At 40.1% G+C, this 12,699-nt stretch overlaps 1 protein-coding gene across 1 annotated transcript in view; it reads right to left on the reverse strand.

Annotated features, from left to right (window-relative positions):
* The window catches only part of cadm1b (cell adhesion molecule 1b), a gene marked incomplete at both ends in the record, with an annotated part of 118,107 nt that extends 106,184 nt beyond the window's left edge, over positions 1–11,923 (reverse strand). Inside the window, one exon of the mRNA XM_079225490.1 lies at positions 11,848–11,923. Within this exon, the coding sequence (XP_079081616.1) occupies positions 11,848–11,923 (76 nt within the window). The remainder of the gene's footprint in view (positions 1–11,847) is intronic.
* Between the last annotated feature and the right edge of the window lie 776 nt (positions 11,924–12,699).

Genomic DNA, 12,699 nt, shown 5'->3' on the forward strand with positions numbered 1-12,699 from the left:
CACTATCTCCCTGCCCGTTCAAGCAAAACTTTATGCTAAGTAAATCATTTACATCTCCCGAGCAGCCTATCTACATTTTCCAATAAAACCCTAAATTGATGGATGTCATCTTAGTGCTCACAGGCAATAACTCCTGCTGCTTCGAAATAACAATATGTTTTGGTTGTATGAGGTCTAGACATGCTATTCTTTTTAATGACATCCCTAGGCCAGTGCTGTTTACATTTATTGATATCTGTTTTTAGACGAGAGCAGCTCTGTCTTCCTCAGAGGTTTCCTATACAATAGCTAAGTTTGACTTATGCTGACAGCACAAAACCTTTCATTTGGTGAGTTAGGACCACAGATTGATGCTGTGAAACATATTCTGCTCATATATTTCTATGAGATGCCTTTGTTCTGAGATTAAAGACATTTCTACTGTATTTGGGAATTCATAGTGAAAGTGAACCATTTTACCGCATTGTTTTATTAGTTTTATTGAAGGTGGCAAGTTACATCCATGTGTTTATATATCCTTTAAAACGTAGGCATACACATGAAGTGAATACATTGTATTTAGTGAATGCTAATGAACACAAAAACATCAAATCTAAGTGTAAATACATTTCAATCTAATCAGCCACGCCACAGTTTAAGCTGGGTACCACTGTGTTGGTGTTTCCGCACCATAACGCTCTAAAATGCCCTGAAGACAAATTATTCCAATCAGCTTCTTGCTAGTTAGAACAGTTCTGGTTATTTCACAGGAGAGATTTATATATGTGGGCAGGGTTCAGTTAGAAAAAGGTGATATTTGCATGCGCTAATCAGGATTTGGCAACATATGAAACAAAAACTGACGACTGCAGGCCTGTGGTCCAGGAAACAAAGTGGAAATATGGACAGGAGCTATTATCATCCATTGTCAGTGAGAGTGTTAGAAGCTAGAAACAATCAGGGCCAATCACATCATCTCTCTTAAAAGCAAAGCTCTCTCCAGCACGACGTACAGTTTGGTAATGTGTGGGGAGTTCGCAGGAGTTTCTCCCAAGAGGAAACTCGTCCAGGAAGTGGAGGCGTTGCAAATACAAACATAAAGTCAACTTTAATTTGACAGGCAGATGGTCACTCTGTGCCATGATGCACACATTAACCAGATTTGCAGTTTAAAAAAACATTGTACACCTTACATGATAATAAACACAAAATGTTGTCCATTTTGTGCAGTTTCTCTTTTGAAGTATTATTCAGGAACATCTTGTTAGATTTGGTTGAATCTACGTAAGTTACTGCAGCCAAACTGGGAATGAGTTAATGGCTGCATAAACTGACAATTCCAGTAATTATCCTGTTTACAACTCACGATAATTACACTGTTTATGATCTGCTGCGCCTCAAGGAAATAAGAGTGCAAAATTGTGCTTTGTGGCTTGCACTCGCATGAAAATAGAGCTCTCCGACTTCACGCAAGTAAACAGCAGTAAGATTCATGCTACTACTCTACTTCCATTAAATGGACTGACAGCTCTCGAAAGAGAAGGAGCTCTTTTTATGTGAACACTGAAGCTCAAAAAATAAAATCCATACCACAAGACGGACAGAGCAAATTTCCGTCTAGTGCATCAAGGTCCATTGCTGTGCTTCTGTGTCCATACATTTCACCAGCTACTGTCTATAAACCTCCCTCGCCCCAAAACTGCATCATTATTGTGCTGCAACATCAAGGCACATTAAAAGTGAAACTGTAGCTCTGTGCTAATGAGTGCTGGCATGTGTTCTGCCTCGGAGGATAGCAGCAAACCAATCGAAACAGTTTTAGGGAGCAGACTTTACAATGACCAATTAAATTTATGAGAGCATCATGGACTGTCAAAGCTAGATGAGACTTGATTGCAGAAAAGAGTGTGGAGCACTAGAAGTAGCGAATGAACTTTGGTGGTTCCTTTAGCTTGCGTGCACACTAAAGAATCTATCTATGTTTCTACAGTAAACCTGCAAACCAAACACTGCCTTTAGAAGGGGCCGTTTTTGCATCAGACAACTTAGTTCTCATACACACATACTGGAGAGGTTTCAGTTGGTTATAATCTGCAACCATATCCTAAAGCCTACACACTGCACCATGTATATGTTTTTGAGTTCATAAAAAAGTAAGATAATTTGTCACCATTTAAAGTTTTCTAGTGTCAATGGATGTGGCCTCTCACAAAAAAAACATCAAACTTCAGAGCAGATCCACAAAGCAGCATCAAAAATAGTACACTTTTGAGTATATTTATACATGCAAATATAACTGCTCTGCTATCTTTTTTTTCTTGACGCTGGTGGAACAAAGAATAAGGGACAGATGAAGGAATTAACTTTGAGTGAAAATCTGACAAGTGGAATCGGCTTATCTTGACAAATGAATAGCATTAATGAAGGTCTGCCACATCCATCTATACGGAGCAGGATACGTTCAGCAGTACAACTAGTTTGTACAATATAAGTTAGATAAGACTTTTAATAAGAAAGTTATAAAGTGCTGCAAAGACAAAGAACCAAGAGAAAACAAACATCAGCACATAATGCTAAATAAATAAAAAAAAAGTGCACTGTTGACTCCATTAAAGCCCACAGCTCATTAAGGGAGACTCAACAAACTTCAACACCCCTGTTAGACCCCATTGGGAAAACACGAGAGAAAAATAAAATATACATCAATTCCAGCAAAGCAGGAGCAAAGACAAAACATATGTGTATATATTAGTTGAATATATTTGTGGTTTAAGAGAAAATACTAAGTTTGGAATTCATTTGCTTTACATTTTTGAGCCTGTTTGAATCCATTAGTGCATAATGTCACATACACATACCATACTGTATGTCTCTTCATGTAAAAAGTAAGTAGAACTACAGCTGTCAAATACATGTTGTGTAGTAAACAGCACAACTTTTCCCGTCTGAAATGCAGCAGAGTAGAAGTATGAAGTGGCAGAGAATGGAAGTACTCAAGTGCACGTATGTCATAATTTGACATAAGTACAGTACTTGTGTAAATGTACTGTAAATGTTTACAGAGGGGACTGACTGGTTCACTACATTGTGCTGCTGGTTACTGGTGGGTATCCCCTTTTCTTACAGTATGTGTCACCTGCCTCTTTGCTGTGCACTGCAGGCCTAATGACACACGCCTGTTGGGATCTGCCTGTGGGGGGCTGTGACTTGTTTGTCTACCTGTTTAAATAATTTAAAGTTAAATGGAATGAATCAAAAGTTAAAATGGTATCAAAGACACACACTTCTACAGCTACAGTATGTTTTACATGAAGATATATGGAATAATTGTCTGTTTCTCAAATCAAAACTACATACTATTTTAAATCAGGTTTTGGGGTGCTGATCTCACTGGAAAAGTATATTTAAAAATATTCCCATTGAAAAAAGACATTTGAATGTTAAGGGTTGAGGGACTCAAGCACAACTACCTTATATCAAACATTATATCACAGTTAGCAGAAGTATGGAATTGGGATAAAACAGTAATGCAATTATCTTCAATATGCAGGCAATCGTACACAAAGCCGCCTACAAAAGCCAAAATGTGTCAGCTTGAATAGCAACATCGGAAGAAGACGCAAACATAGAGACGCCGTGTGTCTGTGTGCTGTGGAGGTGCCTTTCATCAATAAATATGACGAGTTAAATCACAATGTTCAGTTATGCTAAGCATGAGACACAGATTTGATTTTGAGATAGAGCTCAACATCTGAGCTGCAGGCCAGTTGGTCGTTTGGCAGCTTTACTTTCCTTGTTAGCTACAGACAGACTGCTATTCGGGAGGCAGTGGATCAAGCCCATATTTCCTTTCAAATACATTTACCTGTCATCTCAGATGTAAACAATGTGACTTTGAGTTTCCCTGTTCCATTAGCTCTATTGCCTCCCATGTCTCTTCGCAGCGCAATGACTCAAGTATGAGAAATAATCGATCGGCTTCTGGTTTGGGTGAATGAGTCGTAGTGCTTGGTTTGCACAGTCTTGATCAGCCTGGCAATGATAGATTATAGAGCTGCATGGGAGAGTAATTAAGATGGGTCTATCGTCACGCTGATAACTCAAGAGCATGATGCCCCCGAGGCATGCAGCCCCAACCTGTCAGACAACAGCTCTCGTCTGTGTAAACATCAGCATCAAAGCATGCTTATGATGCACCTTGAGAAGAAATGAAAAGTCCTGCAATTTTTCTAAAACCGTACTGAATTACAGAAACCATTCAACGGTTTATTTTGTAAACCCATCATACAAAAATAGTTTGACATTTGGGGAAATACATTTATTTGCTTTTTTGCCTGAGTGTGAACACTGAATATGAACCTAAAACCAGCAGCTGGATGTTTGAGCTCAGAACAAAGACTGGAAGCAGCTCGCTCGACTCAGTTCAAAAGTAACAAAATCTTCCTTCCTGCACCTTGGAAGCTCTCATGTTAAACCGTAAGGTTTTATCTGCTAAAAGCAGAGTGTAAAAATAACAATTTGACATTTTATGGGGGGTTATTGGCCAGAAAATGTTTTGGTCGGCACCAGTAACTTGCCAGTGAACTGGTCCAAGCCTCCTTGATTTTAGTGTGGATTAAACAAACGACACATAGCGTTTTATCAGTGACAACAGTAGAGCAGAGACAGGCTAACATCATAAGTGGTAGTGCTGAAATTATTAGTGTATTAATCGATTCGTTAAACAATAAACATTCTCCGGCTACAACTTCTCAACTGTGAGGATTGGCTGCTTTTTTTCTCTTTGGTTTGTTTCATATCTTCGGTTGGACATTTTTGTTTTTTAATCAAAAAAGAGCAGTTTCAGTGCGGTAGAATGCATTTCAAGGCAAATGCTTGAACACATATTCTTAAAATGTTTTAGTGTATTTAATGTTGTTTCTTTAGGACTTGTTTGTTCTTTCCAGCTGGCATCCCCTAATGTATTGTTCAAATAGATTAGAGGAACATTAAGGTGCTGAAAAGAAACATAGAAAGTTTGAAGGGCCGGGCTATTCTAATGTTGTCCCCAAGTCTAGCTGCATCCTGCTGTGTAAGGGAATAATATTTCATTCAGCCTGCATAAATGAATCTAGAAACGGCACATCTACAAGAAAGGGAGGGGCTGATTCTAGGGGATGCTGTTCAGAAAGTAAGATACCTGTCCAGTATCTCATTGTATATAAGCATTTGATTGTTTACATTTATACTCCAATCTCAGAGTAAAGCATGGCATCAGCAGCATATTGTTTTAATGCAAGTTTTATTGATTAGGGTTCTGTTGGCTCTCACTTGTACACAGTACTTTGGATTTTCTCCGGCGACGCTGCATTACTTCCACCTGCTTGCCTTTGCTTACAGAGGACTCTGGGTACACAGTGGTTATTTTATCTGGCTCAGATCTGGCCAAAAAAGCCCAGAGAGGAGACAGAAAGGTGCTGCTACTCTGCTGTTGTCTGAGAGGCAAGGTGCAGCAACTGAGCTCGGCCAGATAGAGAAAAGCTCTTGCCTTCAGATTTCGAAAAAAGTAAACGGCCAGCCATCAATCCACAGTGGACATCGTGGATGAGACGGGTCCAAAGGCGGCGCGACCAACTCCCAAGCTCAATCTCTAGAAATGTCCATGTTTCATTCCAATTCAAGCAGTGGATTAGTGGGAGCTCAATAAGTGAATTCATTGATTAAAGATTCAGTCTTCTCTTTCAGAAAGAGGCCTTTCTCCTCCGCATTGACCAGCAGTTATTTAGTCTTAATGCTGTGACTTCTGGTCTGAGACTCATCCACTCTCAGGGCTCTCTTTGTGTTGAATTTCTCTATTGTTGTGACTGATCTAAACACCGGATAGTTTCTTATTTTAGTATCTGTTTGGGTGGTTCATTATAGGTTAAAGAAAAAAGGCTAGAGTAAGTTCAAGATGAAATCACTGTCTAGACCATCATGAGTAAGAAATATGCGTCGCCTGTATTTGGGTCATAATTGTGGTTCCCCTTTAGGCACAGTGTAATTTTGAATGCTGTAATGCTGAATGATGAAATATATTATCTAATGTTTGTGAGAATTAGATCATTGGCGTCTCAGATATCATATGACACATTAATGAGTAAACAATTTATGGAAGGGCCCCTTTGGGGTGTAGTATGTCTATATAATTCTGACAAATTCAGGGCAGCGCACTCTTAAAAATACCATAATGTAGCAATGAGATCCTGATAATCTGATCAGTGACAAGGGTTAGGGTTACAGTACACAATGCCTCCCTGAGGTAAATCAATGTTTGTCTGAAAAGGGCAAAACAATAAAATATTGTATACCAAGCTATTCAAAAAAGAATATATGTTCTTATTAGCATCAAATGACATGCTGATGTTTTGCTGCAATGTTTTCCACACTCACCACGTTAGTTTATATTGTTAGGATTTGATAATTAGCATTTAACTAAAGTACAGCTTAGGTTGATGGGAATATATATATATATATATATATATATATATATATATATATATATATATATATATATATATATATGTATATATATATATATATATATGCATAGATTTGGTCAGAAACCAAAGTATTTTTGACCTGATACTTGTGCTACATGGAAAACTGAGGGATCATCAAAGTTATTTAAATTCATCCTGATGGGACCATGAACATGCGGACCAAATTGCCTTGCAATCCATCCAATGATTGTCGACACTTATCACAAAAGACCAAACATTATAACCGCATGGTGGCGCTAGAGGAGAAGTCAAAGAATCACCAGAGTCATGAGAGTTTATCCAATTTGCACTTTTTAGAAGTGGCTCAGTTAAATCATAATATGGCAAAGAGTCAATCAAGCACTGGCTGCATTTAGTAAATTCAGCATTTAACAGCAGATGGATTCACCCTGCAGTCCCCAAACAACTGTATCTCAAAAATGATTTGGCAATACAGCACACTGTAGTTAAAGGGTAGGAAGGTTTAAAGGTATCAAAGTTTGAATCTCATCCAGCCTTCGTAAAAACTCAATTACTGGCATCTGCCGTGGGACAGATGAATGGTCAGATCACTTCCAGACATTATTATGTATCGTCATATTACTAAACTGGATTCTTATTTGTTACAAATGTTATTTGAATTACAGTGCAGGTTTACGGTGGGTATCTGCCCAAAGAATATACGGTGCTTTGACTGCTCCACAGCCTTAATGGTGGCTTGTAATTGCTCCATCACCCATACTAATGTGCACTCTCTGCCCCTTTCAAAACAAAAACATTGCATTTCCTTTTTTTTCCCATTGTGGACCTGATTGTCACCGTCTGAGCATCGCAGCCAATAAACTGAGGTTTCTCAGAACCAAGGAACAGAGAAAACAATGTCATATTCATAAGCGGAGACATCAGCTCTCCTCCTCATTACCACAGCACAGTCATGAATGGAAGCTTCTGTCCCCACAATCATGAAAGGATCTGTCATCTGTCTGTTTCTCCTAATTGACTGTTTACTACATTTCAACGCGCGCACACACACACACACACACACACACACACACACAGACAGACACACACATTTTTCCTCGTCCTCAGTTTGTCATTCAGTTTGACACTGCAGTACAAATCCCTTGGATAGAAATGTCCCAAGTTTCTACTTACTACATGACTCAAAGTGATAGCTCGTCTCCAGCACCACTCCTGCGACCTTGACACAACAACCTCGTACAGTATTTACTTGAAGGTCCCACTATTAAGCAAGTGAACAAAACCCCCGGTACTCCGAACCCAAGGTGATGTTTTTGAGATTGGACTCTTTCAGATACTGAAAAGAATCAAAGATAGAACGATTTGTATTTATCTTTTCATCCTCTCACATGGACCTTTATAACCAACTTGTTTCTGTATAAACTGACTGACTTGCTCCAACCTCTGACTTGGAAGAGCAAATACTAAAGCGAAATCTGCCTATTCACTTGGAGCTACAAGGACCCTCTGGCAAAAAAAAACATTTCTAAAAAAGCATTCTCAAAAGCGAGCGTGAAGTTTGATCGTGGACGCACATTCCCACTCTTGCCGTGCTCGGGCAAGGTGGTAATGGATTGAAAACACTCCACTTACAGACGAGAACTTCACACATACACAGCTGCAACATTCGAAGCAGATACAGCAAGAAAACATCCTGAAGGTGTGATGTACTTTAGCCAACATGACTTACTTTGTTACATGGGATACCAGTGGCTTCCTTTCCAACATGCATTAGCTGCCAATTCTCTGCCATCCGCTCCCCTTCCAACAGTAAGATTAGCTGCCACTGCATAAAGTAGTGCCATGCATTATCTAGCAATTAGAGTGAAGCTTATTAAGCAGAGTTTAATGCAAGTTTAATGAGCAATAAATTCAGTTTCTTTAAATAGAAGAGTTTATTATTGTTACAAATGATGTACTGTGGTGATCTCCAACGTACCGGCGATGAAATACTTCACAAGAGGGCACATATCAATGGGCCATTAAGTGCACTATTACATTTATCCTGAAACATGGCACTGTACTCACTGTAAGTGCTATTTTATACAGATAGTGGAGGGAAGGCCACTTCATTTGCTCCAGAGATAGCATCAAGGTTCATCGTGTGGTTCTGAGTAGAGATCAGTAGTAAGTAGCGGGTATTACTTGATTAATCAATTTGTCTTTCGACAGAAAAAGGCCAAACATTCTCTGGTTTCAGCCTCTTTATTTGTGAGGGTCTGCTGTTTTTCTTTATCTTATGTGAGTTGAGACAAAACAAGCGATTTTATGGTGTCACATCGGCTTTGGGAAGTTTTTCTAATTATAATGTTTTTACATTCTATAAATCTGATGATCAATCAATGAATCACAACAATAATCTGCAGATTTATCCCGAATGAAAATAATCGTTAGTTACAGTCCTAATCAGTGGTAGAATATACTGTCAGTACATTTACGCAAGTGCTGTATTTAAGAACACTACTGATGTACTTGCACTTGAATATATCTGTTTCACTTCATACTTTTAATTCATTACATTTGAGAGGCAAATAGCTGGTGTGTATTTACTTTATTATGTTAATTGAGAAATAACATTTGAAACACAAAACAAATGAGGGCCTAATAACAGAATGTTGCATTCAGATGCATTTAATTCAATTTAATTGAGCCTATACTTGAACATCTATAACATTAAAATGCTGCTTACGCATTTAAGGCATCAGTAAAAAATAATGCAGTAAGAGATTACACTGTATAACACTCAAAGGGGAAATATTTAGTATGAGTCAAATTTGTTATGAGGACTTGTAATGAAATATTGAACACTTCTGTAATTCTACTTATACTTAAGTCAAGGATCTGAACACTTGTACTACCACTGGCTCGAGATTGTCTCTATATTCAACAGAAGTATGAATACATAGGCGTGAATGTCCCACATACTGGGTAGTACTATACTATGCACCACTGACAACATGTGAAAAACACAGGGAGATCAACACTTGTATGGCTCATATCATACTGGGGAAATTTAAAAAAACTAAACCACCAGAACACACTCCCTGTAAGCAAACACAAACTGAGGGCAGAGCAGCACACTGCTAGCTGATTTCAGCAGTATCCGTTCCAAAGCCAAACCCCACCATAAGCAGCAAGAGACGGACATCTTCAATTACTCAGCCTGTCACGTGCCAACTGGCAAACCAAGAGCACCGTAACAACTGTGTGTTTCCTTTTGTTTCTCTGAGATCCCGTCCTTCAGCGGCGCCTTGAGGCTTCATGACAGCTCGTATTGATCCACTTCACCATCACTCAGCTCTGACGAATGACTTCTTGAAGCTGGCAATAAGTGGGATTATGCAACCTTCTGAAATTAGTCCATCTGATATGCCACAGCAGGCCGAGCCCCCAGGAGACGCAGTGAGAGAAAATACTGCTAAACAGATTATTTATTATAATGCTAAGTGTCAGCATTTCATAACAGGATGCCCAGCCTCATTGCCTGTGTATAGGAGCAACTTTTTGTTGTGACGGCCAGGGTCACATCTTTCTTTAACCTATACTCTATTTCCATGGTATCTTTATAACAAACTGAGCACCTATTGTGACAAGCAGCATCCAGTTAGTGGGGCTGTTCTAGTCTCACCAGATATTTACAGACAAAGTTAAAATCCATTGATTGTGGATTAGTAACAAAGAAAAATAGAAAGGCTGTTAAAAAGTAGGCCATCAGTACTTCAAAAAGCAAGCGCTTTGACCTTTTTTTCCGCTCCCAGCAGCTGGCACAAAGACAATCAAGCAAATGAAATGCCTGATGTCAAATCAGACTTCTATGGCTTGCAGGGGGACTTTACCTGAGCTGAGAGTGAGACCACATCAGTGTCCTGCTGCTGCAAGCCTTGGTGTATTGAGCTTGAGGTTATTGCGCATTCATGATGCATTATTGTGTTTGACTGAGAGGTTAATTAACTTAATGTGACATGGAGACGCTAGACAATGCTGTAAATGCCATTCAACACAGATCATAATGCATTCACCAACTGTGAGAGGAAAGCATTGCAGTGAAAATAAAAAATAAAAAATCCCACTGTAAAAAAAAAAGAAATGTCCTTTAACTAGTAGTCTAACCTCTGGGGGCATGATTCTAATCTCACAGCACACACACACACACACACACACACACACACACACACACACACACACACACACACACACACACACACACACACACACAAGATATGTAGCCACTAATGGCACTATCAGAAAGATAAATTAAATAAAGAAGTAGTATACTTCAGGTGTAAACCTGTCATCGCAACTGTTGCTTGCAATTTTGTCAACCCAGGGACTGACAACACATCAACATGTCCATCCCACCGCTGGGAGGCATTTAAAGCGGCTGCAAGCTGACATTTTAACCGCTTTACATGCGTCAGTCCTGTCATACGTTTTCCAGGAACAAAAAAACAAAACACTGACGCATGCAACTCTGATGCAACCGCGATGGGATAACGGGGGGAACGATCGGACTGTGGGGCTTCAACGGTTTGCACCGTTAGGCACCTCTGGTTCATGCAGTTCCACACTGTAAAAAACAAACAAACAAAAAAAGGGATGGGGAGACCCAATAGCGACATGGCAGACTCACATCCCCAGCCTCAATGACAGGAGGAGAAGTGAAGACTGCGGACTGGAACACACACACACTGGCATCAGAGGCTGCAGTTGCGCGGCCAGAGGACACTGCGAGACGAGAGCTGCAATGCGTGTTTTTCCTCCAAAGCGCACCTGAAGCGCAGACTTTGTAGATTTGTAGACCGTGGATTAGTTGGGACTGTGCGGGTTTATGCGTGGGGGAAGATGGGGGGGTAGAAACGGCTTCCGTGTGATGGAGCCGTGTTCCCTCGTGAACGGAGAATCGGGTCTTATTTCAAAATAAAAGAGCCACGTTTCACTCTGCTTTGCCTTCAACTTGCCCCGTGGGTCTAAATACTGTACGGCCATTTCACTCGATCACCGCCGCGCATACTTTCTCTCCGCCAAACGCAATTGTGCGGCACTAACACTACTTTTTGTAGCACTCCTCTCTGTAGCTACACGGGACAACACCCGTTCAATCAGCGCTCAAATGATCACACAAGTAGCCCAACAGTCCACGAGAAGCAGCGTGGATGTTTCGGAGTCCACAGTGAAATCGCGGCAACAGAAAGTGAGGCTGAGATTCGAGGAGAAGCTTGTGCGCATCTAGCGCGCAAACGTACCACAACTTCTCCCCGGTACTCCTCTGGCTTTAGCTGCGTGAAGCAAGCGGGTAATTCTGCATCTCAGAAACACACACACAACGCGCAAGATACCCAAAACTTACCTTTCGGAAGAAACGCCGCTGAAATCAGGAAAACAGAGAGAGTAATAGCGAGAGATCCGCTCCCCGTGATCGCCATGTTGGACACCTGCTTGAGACTGGCGGCGCTAAATCACCTAGAGACGGCCATGGGATGAAAATGTAGACACATGAGAGGCGGAGGGAGGGCTCAAGCAGGGAGCCTGCTATCATATTGGGCTGCATTATGTTGCGATGACATCTAGGCCTATAAAATAATGTAGGAATATTACAGTGCTATCTTAAATAATGTCACAAGAGTGATTCTGTCCTTATGGATTACCACTAACAGCAAAGTCACACTGCAATTCCCAAGAGGAATATTGAAGGGATATTACAGTCATGCCATGGGAAGTGTAAAATACAATGGAGCGCGGTAAGGTAACCATAAACCCAACACAGAGAACCACAGACACTTTATAGGAATATTATAGTCATTTTCTTTTATGGTTATAGTCTGTTAGTTCATGTGGCTGAGACCAGCATATACTCATCTGGCTGCGCTTTGGTTTTATAGCTGAAGCCCAAATGAGATAAAACAGCATTTAGTTTGTGTTTATTATACAGTATAGTCAGGGCAATAGCAGTGTGAGCTTCTGTTTGTGAAAGGGAGTGTGTATTCTCATCTCTTTGGACACTTTACAGGCTGCAGACAAAGAAAGGATGTGTCTGTATAGCACTTTATTTTGTGGAAGAATACATGTGTGCTACTTTTTAGCACTACAATTTAAATCAAACTGCGACATGTTGAGTAAAAATGTATTCAGTGAAGCTTAAATCACACAAAAAGCAACATATGTTTGCTAAAAGTAAGTAGTGTTGGTGCTCTACCTTATT

This window comes from Taurulus bubalis, assembly GCF_910589615.1.
Source record: "Taurulus bubalis genome assembly, chromosome: 10".
NCBI lineage: Eukaryota > Metazoa > Chordata > Actinopteri > Perciformes > Cottidae > Taurulus > Taurulus bubalis.